Raw genomic sequence first — 22,932 nt, 5'->3', positions numbered from 1 at the left:
CAGAGGTAGAAATGAAGAAATGCACAAATGAAAAAGTGGCTTCAAATTTCTCAATTGCAAAAGGCAAACATGCTCATCCTAACTCAAATATTGTACTGCTGAACATTATAGGATGTGACAAAGGCAACATGATGTTCTTGTCCAAAGCAGGACTTCTAATGCACTAAATCTGCCAAACACAATGACAAAGGAATCAGAGTAACATCTGTGCTGGGAATACCTCTCCCCTACCATCAGTGAATAGAATTGTCACTTTCTTTAAAGTCACTTTCTTTCCAAGTTTGGGCACCAAAGCATTTCCTGGATAATTTCTGTTGGAATGAGCAGTGTTCAGGCAATGCGGAAAACCAATGCCACAGGGGAGTTCTCTGGACCGTTGCCCACACTCCCGATAAGAGAATCCACAGACGCTCGGTGGAGCGGAATGAGAACACGGTATGCATTCCAGAACAACCGCTGACCTTCTATGGCAAAACGGCGTCTCAAAAATTGCCGACTCGTCCCTGGTGATGACTCATGCTCCCAGCACTCATTAGTCAAAGTAATGGTGGCCATGCCTCATGTTGGCTTTTCATAGGTTTTCTTCCGAGAACATTTCATTTTCTAACCTGCCAACGGTCTAACTTCTGGCCACAGCCCAATACCATTTGACTGGACATTACATCACTACAGATGGCATTACCATCAAGGAAACGATTCTCGATTTCATCCACAACTTACCCAGAGTTCCAACTTCTCCACCTAAAGCTTCAACCACAAAGTCCGCCGACTTGCCCACCATGCCATGCTCCAACCCTGGGCCCCAAGCACGAAGTTTCTTTTCCTTAAGCTCAAGCCCCACTTGCACCTCGAAAGGACTGTCAAGGTACAACAATAATTGCATCGTTAGTGAAAACATTGATGTTGCAGTGAAAAGATAAAAGGAGCAATGAAAATGAATTGATATATTTTAAAAGCACGAGTGCTTCAGTTTGGAAAATAAAAAGAAAGAAAAATAAAGGGAGAAAATATTGAAAGTGTGAAAGTGATGGTGGGGGAGGGGTTCCCTCTTTTCACAATACCAACCAAGACCTCATTTGGCATGAATATTTGAAAGAATTTGATTTCCCATTATTGAGCAAACAACATTTAATTAGGTGATTTTTTTTTAATCCTTTAATTCTTATGTATTGGTGTTTCAAAGCGATTGTTTAAAGTGTTTTCGGAAGCTTCTGTATGTTCAGTCCATCCCACAAAGCAGGCAACATGCTTTGCCAGCATCATTGAGTTTCTGTACTGCGTTCCTCCCCACAAAACACTTCTTCCTATATCGAGACAATTTGTTTCGCCTTTACGTCGACCTCCTGGTTGCGCTAAACAAAACCACACACATTGCCAATGATGTAATGGCAGCAAGCAAACACCAAACACGAAAGAGCTCACCTATAGACTGAATTACGTTCTTTCAGCCGGTGAACCTTTTGACCGTATGCTCTATGGCTGGTTTATAGTCTGCGTAAATCGCTGAATATTCCCCGAGATGGAAAATGAGCCTTCCCCCTCCACCAATTTTTAAAATCCATCCCAGATTTGCAAAACAAACAAACTCAAAATGACAATTTCTGGCATGTTTTTCATGAAAAATCGAAATGTTAGTGACACACACACACACACAACAATTTGGGGCTCAAGGTTTTCCATGTATATAACATTTTTCTCGACAGATTAACAAAACATTTTGCTTCCACCTGAAAAAACAAAAAACAAAAAAAAAAAAAACTGAAAACATCAACATTGCAATCAAAATTAAGCAAGTTCAACCATTCCTTTTTTTTTTTTTTATTTAAACTCTGCATCACTTTTTTTTTATTACTTTTTGTTCATCTTACATCGATTATAGTAAACCAAATTGGTCACATATGAAGCAAACGAGGCCATTTCCACTTTTTGTATACTTCACAACATATATTTTGGTAATGAATCTCATCACGAGATGCATGTGAGATGGTGCACTCAACATAGTTTGTGCAGTGACGTTGCCTTTTAGTTGAGACTAGTTTGTTGTGACGCTCTACCTTACAAATTATACAAGTTTATAAACCTTATTTTGTTCAACTGTTACATGAATGGAAATGCTTGTATTTTGGATGTACAGTACTGCACTACAAATGTTGTAAAAATAAAAGGCGGCTTTGTCTTCAGTCTTAGGTTACATCAAATGGTGGTGCCCAGTCCTTGTGCGATTGAAAAAAAATTCAATTAAATTATCTCATTGGTGAAACTTTTTGTATTAAAGGAAACACGTCACCGTGATCGATTATCTCTGTCACTGAAGGTGGATAGAGGTTATGTTTTCAACCCTGTTTGTCTATCTGAGCACAATATCTCAAAACGTTGTGGATGGACAGGTTAGGTTTGTGCAAGGACAAATTGATTTGATTTTGAAGATCCAGACATGAGAATTTTTAAAGCGATTCTTCATAATTAAGAGATAGGGCCAAAAATTATCGATAGCACAATATTTCAAAAACTTTTGGAGGGGTTATGACAAAACCTGGTGGATGAGCAAGAAAAATGACAAGAACAAGCACATTCAATTTTGGTTCAGGTCCGGATCCAGATCCGTCCCATCAGTTGGATACAAAATGTAAACTGTTCAGCCTGACAGAGGCACGCGCTCTACCCAGTGCCATTCTCATTTCAACTGCATAGTCACTGAACAATTTTGCTTCATCAAAATGTTTAAATTATTTTGAGTTTGTATTCATCTCATTACTGACCAACAGGCATATAAAACAAGATTAATTTTTATTAATCAATAAACGTTTGACCAAGTTTTAGAAAACTGAGAAAGACGGACCTCGATAAATGCATGAAATTTAATGGATTGATCGTTGCTGGAGATCAGTGGTTTGAAAGTAAACCATTTGAAGAGAAATTGACTGAAAACATGAGGTTACCCTTAAACAGCCACAAACAGAGCTGCACTCCACTGAAAGCAAAGAAATTAAAATGAGAGCTGCATTCACCTGTGAGGAATGGGTTGACTGCCCCACGTGATTGTCACTGTATACTTGCCAAGAATTGAAGGGTAATATTCAAAGGCATATACACCATCACCAACATCAGTTTTCTTCACTACCTCTTCACCTCCTGAAGACACACACAAAGTTTACTCTTATCCGTTATGGCAATAACATCCAAAATATGTCAAAGCAGAAAACCTTTTGGAGTTCCAAGTCAGACTTGTAAAATCTGCTCGGAAAGGTTCTCAGCAATCATTGAAGCAACATCAAGGATGAGATTGGAAATTTGAATCAATGGCAGTTACATATCAAAGCAGACATTTATTGCAATCGTCCTTTCACGTGACAATCAAAGAAAGCAAATCCATCTATTCTTCATAAAGTCCAGTGAATTTTACAAAAGACAAAATTTTCATATATTTTCAAATATATCTGATCTCATATGTCACTGAAAAAGAAAAAAAAAAAAAGAGAGAAAAGAAATCAAACATTTTGATCTAGTTTGGGAATCCCAGTTATACATTGTAACAGTGAACAGCCATGTCGTAGATGTAATCGCATAACCACATGTGCAATCCCCTTTTAGTGACGGACTGCCGAAATAGACCATGTACCGTCGTCCGCCAGGAAAGCCAAACAGATCTTTACTTCGGTTTCCGGCGCATGGAAAACTCGAATGTGATTCTGCCGCTGTGATGAGTTCCTCATTTGTTAATACTTGGGCCAAATGAACCCTGAAGAATCCTATCGCATTTGATGAGCCCCTAACGAGCTTGGTGCCAAAACTCACAGTCGTGGACCAACCCACACTGGGATTATAATTATAATACCAATGAACCAAACAGAACCACACATTGCCCAATACATACAAATGCTTGAACAGGTTTTAATAAGAGGGAAGGGCTGCAAGACCAAGGAGGAGGAGAATGAGGAAGAAGCACATCCCATGCACCCACGACACCACGGTCAGCTTAACCACGACTTCATCCCTTTCACATCACAGATAAGTAAGATGGGGGAGGGCATAAGAGAAACATTCTCCCCCTAACAGCTTAGGGTCTGTCATGGCTCTGGGTCCAGTCCTGGCCAAATTGCTCCTTTTGCAGTAGTCACCACACCTGTGCTCACTGGCATGGACCTTGGCATCTTGACGGCACACTGATCACGAAAACCCTCAACCACTCAATGCAGATCTCAAACTCCAATGCAGATGCCGACAACAACCCAGTGCAGCTGCAACTCTCCCCTTTATCACCACCACGCTACTCCTCGCCCACTCACCCCAGTGACCCCACGACTGCCCGTTCATTGGCCTTGCACACAGACCGAGCCATGCCATGACACGCCCACAGCTATTGGCATAACCACGCCGGCCTTTGGACATGATGTGTGGCCACATGAGGTCAGGAAAATCAGGACGTGAAGCACAGCACACTTGCTGGTGGACCTTGGCAGCCAATTCAGTCATGGAAGACATATAGGACATTTTATCGGGGGGGGGGGGGGGGTGGGTCAAGAAAGGAAAGGAGGGGGGGAGGACGGGCATGGGGCTTGGACACCAAAGAAGGGGGGAAGGGAATCACTATTATTGCTTTTGATACATCCTTTGACACGTTCCGTGTCGTTTTCACATTCATACCATACTCCATATGCTGAACAGATACAAATGACATAACTGATCTATATTACCCCCCCCCCCCCCCAATCACGTTTCTGCAACAATATGTATATATCCATACCAGCAGGAAAAGAAGATCTGACATACAGCAAATAGTTACATCAATTGAATATGGCCAAACTTAATTTTCAGGAAACTTTTCCTTCTTCGGTTTCCCCATGACCATCTGACAATTGCACGTGCTTTTTGCTCACTGTATAGTTGATTCACTGTACACATCTTTAGTTATGTGATATTGTTACATGTAGTTTTGAGTAATTCACAACAATGTATGATTCTCTATGGCTGGAGTGGTGGGCTTGGGATCCGAGTGTCCCGAGTTCAAATCCCGCTCAGCTGTTGAAATAATACCAGGTAGGGTTGACTCAGCCTGTCATCCTTCCGAGGTCAGGAAAATGAGTGCCAGCTTGCTGGTATCCTGTGTCGGAGTGGCAACCGGTCCAGGATTGTGCCCAAGAGCCAATGAGACTTTTTAAGCAGCACCAACGCTCTGCCCATGGTATGGTATGGTCCTGATGGATGGATGATCATTTGGTCTTTCAAAGGTAGCTTCACACATTTGTCAAATTTGAAATGTCTATCTGGATGGCCTGCCTTTCTGAAAATGGGTATCGGCATGCTCGGGACCAAAATGGCACAAAACGTCGATACTATGTGGCGAAGCACCAAAGACCAACCACATTCTGAGTGACCGTGTGTGACATCACATTGGCAAGATAATCATATCCACTGAGTGAATCTCTGAAATCGGATCCAGACTGCAGCTTTGACAGCCAGAAGCATCCCTGGGTTGAGACCAATCAGATGCTAATGGTGGTTCTACCAGATACCAACTTTGTTTGATAAATTTTGACCCCACACTTTGAGCCCCTATTGAACATGCCATGCACAAATTTGTTAACCTTTTGAGATTGGTTTATGATACACTGAACATTATGAAATAAAGTCAACAATCATGATTCGTTGTATCAAAATACTAATTTTAGATGAGTCTCAAAGATTTGCATGCACCTTTCCAGATGCAAACCCCAAATAAAACCAAATGGGTTACAACCCTTTTGAGTAAATGGTTCACAGAAGTACAAATGAGTATACTGCAGAAATGCCCTTAGTGCCACTGGCAACACATCTCTCAAAATACCATTTGAGAGGTCACAGACGCCTTCAATTTTCTGACAAACAAAATTGTGTTCTTTCGGCATCCAAGATAAAGGATCAGGAGGCCAGCCTTGCCAATGGACTTGCTAAACGAGTTATTTTTTTTTTTAGGAATTTCATACCTACCATGGAAGAAATAAAATAATATAAATAAATAAATAAACAAACAAAAAATTATGACTTACAACTACATAAAGAGCAAACAGATTATTGATGAGAACAAAACAATTTGAAGATATATTAATATATATATATAATTTTGTGTGTATTTTCCAAGTATATATATATATATATATATATATATATATATATATATATATATATATATATACATATACATATACATATACATATACATATACATATACATATACATATACATATACATATACATATACATATACATATACATATACATATACATATACATATACATATACATATACATATACATATACATATACATATACATATACATATACATATACATATACATATACATATACATATACATATACATATACATATACATATACATATACATATACATATACATATACATATATATATATATATATATACATATATATATACATATACATATACATATACATATACATATACATATACATATACATATACATATATATATATATATACCGGGCGTAGTGGCGTGCGCCTGTAATCCGGCTACTCGGAGGTTTGGGTTGGAGGATCGCTTGATGACGGGAGCTCTGCATTGGGCTTCGCTATGAGAGGGTGTAGGGCAGCCCGGAATCATGGCGAAACCCAATCCTTATCCCTGTGTCGTAAGAGGCGACCAGGGTTGCGTCAGGAAGGGCATCCGGCGTAAAACCTGTGCCAAATCAGTCTGCAGATCATAACGGATGATCCGCTGTGGCGACCCCTAACGGGAGCAGCCGAAGGAAGAACGAACATACATATACATACATATATATATATATATATATATATATATATATATATATATATATATATATATATATATATATATATATATATCAGATGTTGGGTTCCTCAGTTTTGATAAAGGACACGCGCACATGCACGCACTCATATCACCACCAAGCTGAACAATTCACATTTTGTATTCCACCGATAGGCCAAATCTGTATCTGGACATTAACCAAAATATAATCCACCAAGTAGTCATAATCGATCAATAATGTTTTGATATATCATGTCGCATGTCATTTTTTTTATCCCCATCACTCAAAGGTCAAGAATAAGCCTGGTGTTGGCTTCGTGGTTAGGATGGCGGCTTGGGATCCCAGGGTCCTGAGTTCAAGCCCCGTTGGCTGCTGAATTAACACCAGGGGGTTGACTCAGCCTGTCATCCTTCCGAGGTCAGCGAAATGAGTGCCAGTGTACTGGTCCCGGTGTATGCCCCGGTTAGAATAGGTGTACCATATCCCTGTGTGTCGTAAGAGGCGACCAGGGTTGGCGTCAGGAAGGGCATCTGGCCATAAAACATTGCCTCAAGAAAAAGCCAAACCCCTGCACAGCAGGGAAAAATGGCTGTAAAAACGGTCATTTATTTTTATTTTACTCAAAGGTCAAGAATCACTGTATAAAAATAAATTCTCGGATCCAGAGATGAATCAGGATCTTCACCAAAATCGAATCAATTTGTCTCACACACAACCTCCCACCAAGTTTCATCAAAATCCATCCACATTTTGAGTTATCCTGTTCACAGACAGACAGACAGAGTCAAATGGGTGTGAAAACAACCGTCCACCTTTGGTAGCAGAGGTAAGAACCAGCATGTAATAAACAAGCAATCCCTTTACCCACTACCAATCATCCACAGCAGACGCTCCCCATTGGATGGAGTTACATTCTTGCCAAACTCCGCAGAGGGCAAAACCACGATGTGCAAAGTTAAGACCTTTTCGTAAAATAGGGTTGGGGAACCAACTAAAATTTATCGACTTTTCCACCTAAACGAGTCATAAAAAAATTAAAAACCCTTAAAATTGTACTTACTTTCATGATGATGATGGGTGTTGTAGATGACGTCGATGTCCCTGGCTTCGGGTCATCAGTCATCAGACCTTGTGAAGGAGGTGTTCTTTGTCTGCTTTGCTTTGTTCTGTTCTGCATATCTTAATAGACCTCTGTACAAGGTGCCATGACAGCATCCATCTCATGCTCGATTTTCAAGCACCTATCCGTGAAGACTTTTTCTTTTAGTTTCAACGGAGTTTTCAGAGCCACGAGGCTCAATATACGCCACGCACCCAACACTTCAGCTGAAGTAGTAAAGTCGGGGTGACTTTATATTGTTAGACCCATTTCTTTCTTAAATTTCAACAACGATTTGCAGAGTCAAGAGTGCTTCTGGGTCAAACGGAACAGTGTGTCCGGTACACACAACCAGGTGATCCCCATCTTTCGAGCAGAGTGAAAGAGGGGCGATCTGGGTCCCCTGCACTGAGGGCATTGTGTGAAGATGTGATCCAAATCTTCGGGACCCTTACACCGCTCGCAGAACCCCATTGGAAGACACCCCATCCTCTGTAAATAGGAGTTTAGAGCACCATGTCCATGTCTGAGCTTGGAGAGGATTGCCTGGTCACTTCAGGAGTGTCGGGGAAACTCAATAAAGACAAGCAACAACCCCTCAAGATTTGTGCCTCATTCTTCTTTTACCCCCCAAGTGTTCTCTTTCATGCTCCTCAACTTTATCTTATTCAGCCTCCTCACCTCAAAACAAACCAATATTTTCCCTCGAAAAAAAAATGATCTCATTCTGCCTCCTTTTTCCTTCTTTGGTTCATTCTTTATTTCTTCCTTTCTCATTACCGCCTAATTGAACCAACATACCTCAAAGTAATTAATTTTCTTACTTTAAAAGCATTAAATATTTTAATCTTTCATTTGCCATATTTCACCAAACCACACAACTATTTACTATCACGATCACCCCGAGATATCAAACCAGATCATGCGATATCACGCAACAGTCTGTGCAGAACGATATCGAAAGAGCAACTGAGTCTGCAATGGAAGCCGGCGTGGGGTTGAGGTGAGATGGAGTATTCATCCGCACGAGACCATGATAGAGCGAGGGAGCCATGCCACGATGGGCATGAGTTACCACAATAACTCAACAGCGACAGAGCGAAACCACAATGTGGAAACACGTGCTCGGGGGCAGACCAGCTGCACCAATGAACGGGAGATCCTTACATATCCTGTACTTTAGGGCCCGATCAAGCTAACCACAGGAGATAGACATGGATAAGAGGCAGACAAGACAGAAAATACCCAAGCTGTGCAGGCATGGCACAGCTGGAACCGAAGCACATGGAAGGCCTGGCTTGTCCTTGTAGCAGCTGTGGTCCTCTCATGAGGAGGAGGAGAGGCGTGGCTGGTGGAGTGGGGGCATGGCTCTCCTTCAGCAGTCCTGGAGACTGATGCAGCTTTCTCCTCGGTGACACCCAGGTATCTTCTCCCCTTCCCCTCAGCACCTCAGTTATGCACGTCAATGATGTCGCCATGCCCCTCCACCCACCATTGGAGGAACATCCCAGTCTGGGGGGTGGAGCGACCCTTCACAGTGATCTCCTGGGGTGATGTGTCATGGCTGAAGGTATCTATGCCAGTCTTCCATCAAAACTGCCACATCAAGGTCTAGCGAGTGCCTTAAAAGAATATGAAAGCGATTCCAAAGGGTAAAACATCAATAAATAAGGTCAAAAGGGATGGCAGTTTTAAATACACACGAGGATCGGTTGACTGTCTGGACGTAGCAGCGATGCATCTCTAACATCACATTCAATTCCTCAATGCTTCTGCTTAACACTCACTATGGAAACATACACGTATGTTATACAGTAAACCCTCAAATAACGTGGGCAACCTGTTCCAATTTTGGGATCGTGGGATTTCATTTTGGACAGTCGTGTTTTTTTTTGAACCGACGAGCCATCGTTTGCGTCGTGCGTTTGATTACCCCTCATTACGAGCCATTTGTTGTTTCTTGCGCACTGCACCACTAATTGTAGCAATCAGACCAGCTCACAGGACTGAAGCTAAATATAATAATGAACCATCATTGAACAGGAAATAACACGCGGAGATCCTGCAATACTAGATCTACAAGTTGTAGTAGACACACAACGGTCAATGATGGCACCCAAACGTAAAACGACGGGGGAAATTAATCGTGCCGAAAGGCAGAGAAAGGTTATGACTGTGTGAAGAAATCGAGTTGTTAGATACATCGGCAAGAAGTGAAAGTGCGGCATCTGTGGGCCGCCATTACCAAATAAATGAATCGACTGTATGTAAATGAGTCAAACATCCATGCAAAGGTTCCTCCAAGAAAAGCGCAAAAGGCTCATTCTAGTCATGTGATCATCATATGGAAAGGATGGGGGGGAAAAAAAAAAGAAAAAAAAAAAGAAGAAAAGTACTTGATGTTTGGATCAAGGATCAAAGAGAAAAAATGTCTTCGAGTGGGCTGGTGCACAAGGGAAATCATTGCAGATTTATCAACGTTTCCACGCGACACCTGGGGCCATAAGCTCCAGTTCGACCATGGCTCATGGAACAAATCGAGGTGAAGGGACTTATGCTGGAGCAGGTTTTTAAACATAAAAGAGATGGGATTATTTTGGAAGAGAATGCCATCTCATACCTTTCTCTCCAAGCAGGGAAGATCTGCTCTGGATCAAGGTGGCCAAGGACCATTTTACCCGTCAACGTGGCAATGCAGCAGGAGACTTCGTCGTGCTCCTGATGATCCAACAGCCATGGCAAGTTCTATGTCCACCATCTCCCCAATAGGAGCATCAACATCATCATCGTCATAGTCATCCCAAGCAAAGTCTTGGGTTTTCGATTTACGGCAGAGAACAATACGAAGTACGTAATAAGTTTACCCTCACCAACTTTGCTGTTGGGAAACTTTTATTTCAGGTAAAACTCTTGAGTTTTTGTTTAATTTACACTCTATTGCATTTGCATGATTATTTCAAGATTAACTTGCTTTATTTCAATTGTAATGTGATCATTTCTGGTTGCCGTCAATCTTCCTCGATATTTTCTCGAAGTCCAGGAAGCGAATCCCCACTTTCTCATTTGCCCTTAGTTTCCACGATCACGGTTTTAACAATCATGGCATTTTCCAGGAATCTAATCCCTGCAATATTGGAGGGTTAACTGCATTAAAAATCTTTAACCCTCGAGGAATCATTTATATGACAAAGTGTATGATATACAGTGCATATACATGCACGCACGCACGCACGCACACACCTTTTGGAGATCAAACTCCACCATTACCCTGGTGTTTCACTCGAGTGATATATAGCAATGCCATTTGCTTTCTCATGGCTTTTCTAAGTTTTGTAATTATCCTCAAGTTGGGTTTCCAAGCAAACAGGTAGACAGACAATCAGTGTATTAAATCATATTCTTGACAATACCTGCTTTCAGCCTTTCACTTATACTTTGGAAGGAACAGACTGGTGCATGTCGAGACAACTTACTTGGCCCTCTGATGATTACTTTCAGCTCTCCACTGCCAGCACCCTTTGTGTGCACCCGAAAGTCGGCAACATCTTTGGCACGCACACCCCGTGGCTGCAGACCCCTTCCTGTGGCCCTACAAGCCCCCGGGTTGCATGCTGTGAATGAAAGGGGCATGAAAGCAATGTGAGGAAGTAAAAAAATTGCGATATAGATCAAATTAAATTTAAATCAGAAAATGGAACCATTTACGATCAAATTGTCAACTGCAAATCATCAGGTCCTTGAGGTATTGAAAATGCATGAAAACAAACAGACCTTGCCCAACGGTGACGACATATGGGCTCCGAGGGATCTGGACACCGAGGAAGGATATGTAAACGCGGTGGGTACCCTCAGCGACGGGGCAATATGTGCAGCGCTGCACATTGTCACCCTTTGACTCCAGTGTCACTTCTATGACATCTCTTGCACCATTTGGATCTTCCACCTCCACGACAACATCGCCCAATCCTGCACCTGCAGAATGAGATTGTGAAGTCCATCTGGGTAGAATTCCAATTTTAAGCGAGTACTTTAATTCAGCCAAATGTTGTAAAATAATCAAGACAATATTCTCTCTCTAATTACTTGAACAGACTTAAATTGAAATGATTACAAATGGTTGAACACAGCAATTTTAAAGTCCAGCTGCTGTGCTTACCAGCAGTGTAGATGTCAAAGTAAGTAGCTTTATTAGCCACATTGCCAGTCGGTTCCAGGCCAGGTCCTCTGGCAGTTACTTTAGTAGGATCACCCTGAGGCATACCCACATCCACCTCAAAGGGACTTTTGTTGATGTGCTGGCCAGCAAACAGCACAGTCACCTGTGTACAGGATACAGGTTCATGATGAAAGCGACTTTGGTGAGACACAGATGTAAGCGACAAGTTGAAGAGAGGTTTGAAAGACAGTTAAAAGTACACTTACATCGATTCTTGAAGATGTAAATTCACATGTCGACACTTTAACAATAAAAAGAACAATTGCTATTCATCTAAACTATTGCTTCTTCAAACTTTTCTCATTGGCATTACATGTTATTAAAACTACACCACGAATGCTCATTTGAAAGTAGGATATGCAACTTTAAAACGGTTAGAAAAAGTGAGTTTTGTAAAAAAAAAAATTTTTAAAGGGAAGATAAATGGAGATTTAGATCTGACCTTATGTAGTCCAGCAACTTTTGGATAATAAACAACGGAGTACGTTTTGTTCTTATCGTTGTTGGCAGTAACCTTTGCCTAGTGACAAGTTTGACAAAACAGGTGGGAAGGACAAGAAAAGGTGGTCAAAAATCAAATGCATTTTAAAAGTACAAATAGGTGCATCAACAAAGATATCACAAAATTGAGATGTGTGTGCCAAGGCCAAGGCAAGTTACCTCTTCTTTTAGTCCTTCAGGGTCTTCAATGAACACAAGAACTTCTCCAAAACCTGCACTGACCGTCTCTACAGTGAAAGCAGCTGGGCGACGCACAAAATTTCCGGTCGCTTCGATCCCTGCAGGATGTCAAAAACTTCGTCACACCATTTTGTCAACCCGGACTGAACCAAACCCCCACGCAAGGTCAAGGCCTGTGATTTTTTTTTAATGCTTCTGAAAATTAACACCATACAGGTAAAGAAGATAACAGACCTGGACCATAAGCTCGTGCTTTCTTAGGGTTGAGTTTAGGACGGAGTGGTGCACCGGCTTTCAACTTCGCTTTCGGAAACTGAGACAGGTATGTCATAACCGAGTGTTCATCCACATTGGGGTCAACAATCTCTTCCGGAGTGATCACCTGGTTGGCGCATCAGGGGTGGGATGTGAAAACAGGGAAAACAAACCAGAAAATGACAACAGGTCGTGAGCTAGAGCTTCATGCATTATGAAAGGCCAACTTTTTTTTTTTTAATATAAAGTTTGCTTTTAGATGAGGATTTTCAAATGCTCATTTCATTTGGGAGATTGGAGAGCATCAATATATTGACACCATGGCAAATTAGATAAATCCTACATTTATCACTTCACAAGGTCTCATGTTCAATTAAATAAAAACCAGCCTTGGCGAAAAACAAAAAATAAAACAAATGGTATTCCAAGAGCAGAACAAGGCTCGATGTTACATGATATACAGCATTTCAAAATCTTTATTTATCTCTCGTAATAAATGCGAGTATTAGTGAGCGTGTGAGTGCGTGCATCCTCCCCAACTCCAACACCATGAAACTGAGCAGCTTGAAACTTTGCAAGCATACAAAGGGAACTCCAAGATGCATGAATGAAAACTGGGTGTTTGAGTTAAGACACCCCTTTTGAAGATAATTAATGGCCTTATTTCATTATATCCTTTATTCTTAGGGTTGAGCCTTGGTAAGCCCTCTTTCAGCTTGCTTGGCTCTTAATTCGCCATTTTGTTTGACAGATTCAAACATGCCTCGATTTGGAAACACGATCCACTCTCACAGACTCATTAAATTATTATATCCGATTTGAGAATCGGATACGGTGCACTAAATAAATGCTGAAATCTGAAAATTTTAACAAATTAGCAATTTTTCTGACCAAGTCTATTTTATTCAAGGAAAGCATTCAACTTAACTTTCTCTACTGTTCAGGCGATTATATTTAGTGAAGAAATGATAAATAAATGTGCAGAAAGTGGAAGTTCATTTGGCACAACGCTGCTTTTTACACTCGAACATGCTTTTACAATCCATGACGGTAGAGTCAACGGTGGTGGGGAGTTTTATAGAAATTACGCATGCAGATTGGTTTTTCCCGCTTTGTGTGATTTGCTTTCATGAAAAAAATATTAATATATTAATAGTCAGCAGTAGCTGAAAACGAAGAGGAACGTAGACGGCACCCATGGATGTCAGACGTGGTGGGGTTTGTGCATGCGAGCAAGTTGGAGGAACACGCATGGGTTGGGGCATGTTGGCAGGCCTTTGCCAGGGAGAAAGCATGCATTTTAATTTTTAAATGCTCCCACCCGGTTTTACATCGAACACGATGGTTAAAAATAAAACTTTGCCATTTCAACGAGTTTCATTTCGCCAGTAATACCATGGTACACTGCCTACCCTCCACTTATACTGCCTTCACTCCTCCTTGCCCACACCCCACCTCTCGTTATTCTACTCCCAAACCCCCTCCTCCATCATACCCCTCGAGGTCAAGGAGAGGAAGGGGTGTCAAAGAAGTGCGAATTGGACAAATGAAAGTATTTTTTTTTTTTTTTACTAGTTCCCCCCTTTAATATTCTCGTCAACAAAGTGACAGATTGTATTTGCCAACCCAGAATAATTTGCCTTCCAGTTTGGGGTTTATGCCATGTGGAGGTTTAATTTGCAGCTGCTCCTTCCACAACAAAAAAAAAAAAAAAAAAAACAAACCCCATGCATTGTGTTTATCTATTATATTTTCATCCAATTTTCCATGTTCAATTGTACCTGGTTGTGCTGTATTGTCAAGTTTGTTTTCATGTTGCTCAAGGCCTACTCCTAAAATAGCCAGCACACAAATTATGTTTTGATGCCGTACCCCTTGTCCACTTCTTCTCCCAGACACCCTCCTCCTCCCCCAAGTATTGTCCTTACTGCCTCCTTAACATTATCTTACTCCTCTTCCTCACTTCAAAAATAAATAATTTCTCTTCCTCAGTTTGTTTCTGTATCTTTTCCACCCTGCACATCCTCCCTTACCCATCATTCCTGCTCATTTCCCTTATTTGTCCAAGTCTCCCTCTATTTTGGCCAACCATGCTGTTGGCATGTCCCTCATTCTACTGTTCCTTTTGTTCTGTTGCATCCCAAGGTTGTCTGGGTTCTAGCTCTTCTTCAGCCCTCGACTTCGTGTACAAAATTAAATAATAAAAAAAAAATCAAAGAATAAACTCAGCTTAATTTATGTCCCGATAAAACAAATCGCTCATCTTGCCAAGTAGGATTATCACATCCACCAATATTTATTATACTCAATTGTTTAAATCCACAACGTTAGTTATTCTCATCACAGAACTTGATGCACTTTAAATAATTATACATTTTTTAAGTCAATACATTTTTTGTTAACAGTGATGTCATGTTCATGGAGGAGCTTGTACATAAAACTCATACAGGATGGTCAACATTTCCATAAATTAGGAAGAAATGAAAACAATCATATGGTAAATGGGATTTGAACCTGGGTTCTCTATCACAAGTCAAAGGTTTAAATAGCAATACAAAAAGGCAAACCCAATTTGTGATATTGCCACCTTAATGATAATAAAATAAATTTTAAAAATCAACTTGCAACCAAATAAGTGTTGGAAACTTTTTTTTATTTTTGGCTTTGTTTTATTTGCCCTTGGAAGCAATGAAAAGCCTAGAGTTTGAGGAATGCCAAGGAAAGGGTGGGAATGGCACACAAATGATGCAAACACTTTGCCTTTACTCCGGCCTTCGCTCATGCGACCCAGTACCTCCGGATATCCTGCTTCCCAGACTCGCAATCAACATATTATGGACACTTTCCTCCCACAAGCAATCAGAAGTGAGAAGAATAAGAAAAAAAGTAAATCTAGAAGACACTTCTGGTATTCTTGCAATCGATAGAAGACATGTGACCAAACATTTCCAATGAGGGAGGGATGACGTCTCATTCATGGAAATTCATGACCATTCATGGCCTTTAACTACAATGACATCTCATTTTATCTATTACAACACAGGATGAGAGGCTAGGCATGAAATTAACGGCGAAGTGAACAATTTGTTTCATTGATCATTAGATAGTTTATAATGCCAAGACAAAGTTTATTTAGCAACTAAAGTTGTTTTATGCTTCAGCATAAAGCTTCTGAGGAAGAGAACCCTTGATGCATTATAAATCCGGTTGAGGTTGTGTGATCTCTGCACATTGTGAAATCCATAAGGTTGGCAGGAAATAAAATGTTAGCCTAAACGAGTAAATCGGGGCTCTCGAGCTCCCACTCAACCCCAGAAATGGTGGAAAGTGAAGGTGGGAATGAGGTAAACATCTGCTCAGCCTACAACATCCCCTACTGTGCAGAACATTACTCTGAAAAGTCTCCAAGAAGACAATTTTGAAGGCCTTGCCAAAAGGAAATGCGTGCAAATCTACAAGCAATCAGGGTTACAGCTCCTTTACATATGTCCATAAATTGAGGGAATCTTTCGAGTCTCTCAACATCCAGGCCGCACCACACCCTTTGCATACCCCCCACTCTGTCCTTCCCTCCCCCTATCCTACAATGTTCTCCCGGTTCATTTACTCCCTTTGCAATGCATCCTCTTCCTTATATTTACCCTTCAACCACCATTATTGTTATTTTATACCAAGATACAAAAAGTGTACGATAATTTAATGTACAAAAAGGGTCAATTCAACCATATCATGAAAATAAAAACAACAACTTTATCAGAGTAAGGTGGGGAAAGGTATCGCCCTCCTCTCTCCCGTCCGTCAGTCCTTCCTGGTGACATGTTCGGTATTCTGCAAGCCCCCACTGGAGGACTCTCCAGCTGGCTATAATGGGTAATCTCCCATTGAAAATGTTCAGTATATTGAACAAAAGGACAAGAAGAGGTGGGAATCGTGCCAGATATTACTCCACATAGTCATTTTATCAATCCTGAATCTAACCAAACATATGACTTTTTACATTACACATGAGGCAAGGCTCATGAAAAATGTGCATTATAAATACAACAGTCAAGATAACACCAATGACTAAAAATAAAAATTATGCCCCCCCCCCCTACTCATATTTTAATTATGCTGCTTGTGAAATACTGCAAGTTGTGCAAAAATCAGCCAGAATTAAAGGCCTTTTTCCAAATTCACAGTAGCATGCTTGGGGGTTACAACACAGATTGGAATTATAGTTTTACATACTGGATAGGTTTAAAAAAAAAAAAAAAAAAAAAAAACACAAAAAAAGAAAGGAAAAAAGACTTGATTCAAACTGGACAGGGGCTCAGAAGTTCCACTACATCAAGTATGAAGTAAGTAAATAGCCACCTGATGAACCAACAACAAATATTAACATACCTGTGCCACGCCAAGCCAATCATCTGCTTGCTGCATTGCCTCGCGTGCATTTTCGACTGGGTGTGTAGGGTCCCAAGTCTCCCAGTCTGGACAAAGGCCTGAGAAGCAAACCCACATAAAGTGATGTTATATCTCAAAACATTTTACCATTAAAGATATCACTAAAAGTCACTGCCACATCATATGTCCAAATGACACTTACCAGGAGCACAGCTGTCGACGAGTGCACCGAGTGCTCGGCCATCTCTCCAGTCACGGCTGAAGTTTGTGACTGGCATGTCTGGGAGCTTGTTTTGTATCCAACCAAGGAGACGCTGTTTCGGTGTCTGCTTCCTGGCTTCATCTTCATCTCGTTCATCTTCCCACACCGGCATTGAGATGGAGTAGTGCAGGATGAGAGTCCACACAAGGCCCAGGATGAGCTTGAGGTTTCCATCCACAATGGCTTTGCTATCTGTTCATGTGACAACAGAAAAAGACCATTTTATAACCACAAAGTACTATAGCAAAAAAATTACCATGAAAACACAATATGTGGTAAGAGGGCAAATAGGATAGCTTAGAGGTAACGTCTCTGCCTTTGCACTGTCTCGTCTGGGTCTGAATCCAGAACCTGCTATAAACTGCCATTCAGGTGGTTCACAAGTAGAACAATGAATGGCTGAGTGCACCTTGCTTCAGGAGGGACAAAGCCAGGTTTCCCAGCCTGCGAGCATGTGTTGGTAGAAGGTCAAGATCCCATATGTCTTGAAAGAAGCCTTTGCATGCTAGCTGGCACCCAGGCCAAATTCCTGACCCGACTACCACTGGGAAAAAGGTAACGGCAAACCACCCAGTGTATTTATTTGCATGAAATGAACTATTGTTGCTGGTGAAGGCTATTGTCCATCAATGTCCTGTTGATTTAATCTATTATCCTCAAGGTGGACAGCTTTGGCAGCACTATGCTCTGGGAAGAATATGAATGTTGGATTGGCCAAGTAGATCATCCACACAAAATTAAGAATTTCAGTTAAAATGAAGATGAGGATCAAATTTTTTTTTTGATGCACAAATTCAGTAAAATAAGAAAATTTAAATTAAAAACCAACCCCCCCCCCCCCAAGGGATACTGAGAAATAAAAAGGCACCACCAAGGAGATAAATTGCCTGTGGTTAAAGGCTCAAGTGCTGCGCTGGCTGACCGAAGGCAATTGCTTTCTTTGGTACTATTTTATCCTCGAGTACAAATGCTCCCAACCACAAGTCACTCTTAGCAAACAAAATGGTACCTTGGGATCTTTAATGTCCACAACCTCATTAATGGAACAGTCTACCTTGTATCCACATCCAAAATACAGAGGTGCTCATACATGTAGCATTCCCTGCTGGTGCTGCCTCAGAACAACAGCATTTGATTTCAACAGCAGCACACCTTTTTCAATGTTGACATTTAGCACTCCTTTTGATTTGAATGTATAGTTAGCAGAAATATATAATGAGTTCAGGTGGCATTCAATAAAAAACCTTTAAAAAATGGAAAAAAGAGAAGTAAAACACACTATGTATGTATGTATGTATGTATGTATGTATGTATGTATGTATGTATGTATAATGGATTTTAGAATTGGATTCGATGAATGCACACAGCATTCAGGTCCTCACAGTTACTTGCATAAATGCATGTTCAGAATAGACCCACCCCCTGGTCTGGTGGGATTCTAACTAATACATTGGAGAAGGGTAGAGAACAGATTCCCTTTCTGATGGGATGGCCTTTCCCTCTTTACGACACATTCATGCATGCGAGAGATAGCCGTTAGCCCAACGAAGACTCGTTCTCCCCCTTTCTACCAGGACACATTGGCTTGGAGGTGGACGATTTATTTACACTTTGGACTTGCGGGACATTTGATTAAACACACCGCGGGCTTTTCCTGAACAGTTATTCTGAGTATCAAATACGGCTGTGGATCATTTACCTCACCTACCTCTCTTTCACTGATGTTTGACACCCACCTCTCGTCAATGCCTGGCGTCCGCCTTTCTCCATCTGGCCTGGAGAAATGCTGGCTGGCCCTTGTCAGTGTTGGGCTGGGCGGGGGGTTGGGGGAGCGGTGGCCACCATTGATATTTTGTCAGCACTTTGCGCCCCAACTCAGTTATTCCAGACTGTGGCCACTTTCTGGTGCTCGTCCAGCACCCCGAGTGTGGTGTCATGGGCCGGGCCTGTGTTGATTGGGGGTTGTGTCTCGTGAGATCGATGGTTGGAGGTCACGTGCGGCGATGTGCCAATAAGCAAGCTGGATTTGGGTGAAGTCTGCTTGAGGCTCCACCCACACTGGTCACCTATAAAAAGGATAGGACGATAGCCTGCCTGACAGTCGCTGACAGTTGGACTGTTCCTGCTGGTTCTGCTCGGCACCTGCTCTTGGTGTATCTCATTATTGGGAGTGACGACGTGATGTCGTTTGGTGTTCGAGCCCGTTTGCGGGTCGGTGCACGGCGAGGCAGGGCACTGGCAGCGGACCAAGGCACGCTCACATGTTTTGTGGCATTTTATTGGACGCATGACGATGACTACTTGGTGAGCCGAAACCGGATTTCTTCCCCCCCTGAATGATCTGCTGGGTAACCACATCTCGTGTTTAATTGTTAAATAAGGCATAGTGATAAGTATCTGCTCAGTCTATTTTTCTATCAATGCCTGTTGAATTCTTTATTTGAGATTATTTTGATTGATTTGGATTCATCAATTTACACCACAATAAAATTAAAAGTTGTTCAGTTTATTTAATTTTTCTTGTTGATAAATTCCTTGTTGACGTTTCAACCTGTCCGTGCTTGCCCTTTTCTTCCATTGATCAAGCATTGTGCAAACCTAGATAGACTGGGAGGTAATTCCCAAACTAATTAACCCATTATAGTCGGTGTTTCCACAGCGATAAACGGATAAACGCTCGGCCACCTCACTTAAGATCTAATCAAGATAAGATTGGTGCCTCACCAATGGCACATTCCCTGATCAGGAGGCCGCATGGCCTCCAGTTAAATGGCGAATTAGATGGTGGACACTGGAACTCGTGGTTAAGCCAATCACCATACCACAAAGTTAATTGTGAGCAGTGGCCCCAGGTCTGGTTCTTCTGAGGAGAAACCTCCCTCATAATACACTATATTACTGTGTGTGTGTGTGTGTGTGTGTGTGTGTGTGTGTGTGTGTGTGTGTGTGTGTGTGTGTGTGTGTGTGTGTGTGTGTGTGTGTGTGTGTGTGTGTGTGTGTGTGTGTGTGTGTGTATACACACACACACACACACACACACACACACACACACACACACACACACACACACACACACACACTTGTATATGGATACAAACAAACAACATAATAGTGACCGAAGCTTTTCGTGTTTCACTCTTCAGGGTAAAAATTGCAGCAAGTGAAGGAGGAAGTGAAGGTGTGTGCTTTATACGCAGGTCTCAATAAGGTAGACGCTGATTGGTTCAACAGTAATGACGTCACAGTTAATCCGACCACCCATTGATCGGCTCATCATCTTCACCTCGAGCTTCCATTGGTTGGAGCAGAGTTTGTCAATGATTGACATTTGCAACTGCATCCTGGAGAGAGGGGGGATGGGTTTCCCCGAAAGTCCATTCCCCATTTGTTAGCGTACTTCCCTTGATCTTTCCATGCTTAAAGACACAGAGATTGTACAAATTCCTTTTGACGACATAAATATTGGATCGGTGGTGAGGATGAAGGTTCCTTCCAACATGCGTAAATGAAACAAGCTCCGACCTCGGCTCAATATCCTGAACATATCCGCATTGTACGGGTCTGCAACCAGGTGCTGTGCAATGGCAGATGAAGCAGGTAGAGTGGCCGGTGGTTGCTGGATATTTCTACATGCTCACACTGGTTGTGTTCTCAATCTTTCCTCGAATCACCAAGGGGACGTGTTGTTTGATCCGATCAGCCAATCTTAGTGTTGTGCGGTCCACGTACCGAGCTTCACATCGGCACTTAAACTCATAAATAGCATCGCTGGTTTGTCAGGTGTGTAGCACATCCTTGTTGACTGATGTCATCAAACGGTGAGAGGTAAAGATTACTCGGGTTGCACAGCCAGAAACATGTTGGACACAATATGTTTGATTTGTACTTCAAACCTTCGTGCCTGGGGCCCTTTCCAGGGCATCCTGATATAGACTGGACATTTGCCTGGAACGAAGCACGTGGTTTCATGTCGCTGTGTGACACAATCCGGTTATGTCAATACATTGCAGCGATTGTCCAACGTGCAGAGATGGCGACGCACAAGAAATGCGATCGTACAATCGGCTGGTTGAAGGTGAAACTATTCGGTTCCCCGATCAAAGACTCATCCCAGCATGTCCTCAATAAATCGCACTACAAGCTGTCTGACACGGAAAGGTTCGCGTTGGCGCACGGTTTTAACTTCGGCATTCCCAACCAGAATATCAAGAGGGAAGACATTTTTTCCGAGTTTGATCTCCTGTATGATCAACTCTCAACACATCAGGCTGTGTCAAACGAAGCAGACCAGGCGCTGAGGGCGAGACTATCGGACCTCGCACATGCGTACTGTGGAATCCTGAATGACGTCGCGGATTTTCACATGCAACGGGATGTTCTCTTGGCAATACAAGGATTGAGGAGGAATGCTGCCATTCACATCTGTAAACCGGATAAAGGCACCAGGAAGGCTTAAGGTGGTTAAAAACATTCAGAGCCCCATTTGTTTTGGCTTAAGTGGTGATGTAAATTCTGTGTAAATGTATCCCGTAGCGCCGTTCCTGGTTGGAGTGGGTATGAAAAGTCACAATGTAATAAAATACTCAAATTCTCTGCATGAAAACCAGACGCTGGAAATTATCATGATCATTAGAGATGTTTGTTTAACTTAGATATGCACAGCTTGATAGATATGCACAAGTGATGGACATCCTGAGAGACGAAACCAAATTTAAACATCTGGACGGTGTAACGGAACATGATCGCACACCTCAGGTGGAAGGTCAGATCGTCAAACGACTGTTACAGCTTCTGACATAATTTCAACAGCTGAGCAGGATTTGAACTCAGGACCCTAAAATCCCAAGCCCACCACCCTAACCATTAAGCCAACACCAGGCATATATTAAAGTATATTGTGTATAAATTTGAATAAGATTTTCCTTTTCATAAAGGTGCATTTGCATTGAACGTAGTTTTCATTTCCTTATGCATCAGAATAGAAAAAAAATGCAAAATGTTGAAGACATTTACATGACAAAACAAACAGCAACCCTTCATATATATATATATATATATATATATATATATATATATATATATATATATATATATATATATATATATATATATATATATATATATATATATATATATATATATATATATATATATATATATATATATATATATATATATATATATATATATATATATATATATATATATATCAGGCAGGAGTTTCCATGGACTATGATGTTCG

At 41.4% G+C, this 22,932-nt stretch overlaps 1 protein-coding gene and 1 pseudogene across 3 annotated transcripts in view; one reads left to right on the top strand and one right to left on the bottom strand.

Annotated features, from left to right (window-relative positions):
- Window positions 1–22,932, bottom strand: part of LOC147018058 (filamin-C-like) — a 103,706-nt gene that overhangs the window by 37,928 nt on the left and 42,846 nt on the right. For all 3 annotated transcript variants that reach the window (XM_085897351.1, XM_085897352.1, XM_085897353.1), the window contains exons 4-13: window positions 17,631–17,882; window positions 17,429–17,526; window positions 13,022–13,169; window positions 12,767–12,885; window positions 12,549–12,626; window positions 12,047–12,209; window positions 11,662–11,862; window positions 11,364–11,501; window positions 3,009–3,132; window positions 721–857 (exon numbers count right to left, since the gene is read on the bottom strand). In XM_085897351.1, the coding sequence (XP_085753477.1) occupies window positions 721–857; window positions 3,009–3,132; window positions 11,364–11,501; window positions 11,662–11,862; window positions 12,047–12,209; window positions 12,549–12,626; window positions 12,767–12,885; window positions 13,022–13,169; window positions 17,429–17,526; window positions 17,631–17,882 (1,458 nt within the window). The remainder of the gene's footprint in view (window positions 1–720; window positions 858–3,008; window positions 3,133–11,363; window positions 11,502–11,661; window positions 11,863–12,046; window positions 12,210–12,548; window positions 12,627–12,766; window positions 12,886–13,021; window positions 13,170–17,428; window positions 17,527–17,630; window positions 17,883–22,932) is intronic.
- On the top strand, window positions 6,500–6,640 carry LOC147018059 (signal recognition particle RNA; annotated as a pseudogene).

Source organism: Eptatretus burgeri, chromosome 10 (genome assembly GCF_056783735.1).
Source record: "Eptatretus burgeri isolate ZD-2024b chromosome 10, Ebu_testis_v1, whole genome shotgun sequence".
In the NCBI taxonomy this organism is placed as follows: Eukaryota; Metazoa; Chordata; class Myxini; order Myxiniformes; family Myxinidae; genus Eptatretus; species Eptatretus burgeri.
This window is presented reverse-complemented; position numbering and strand designations above follow the sequence as displayed.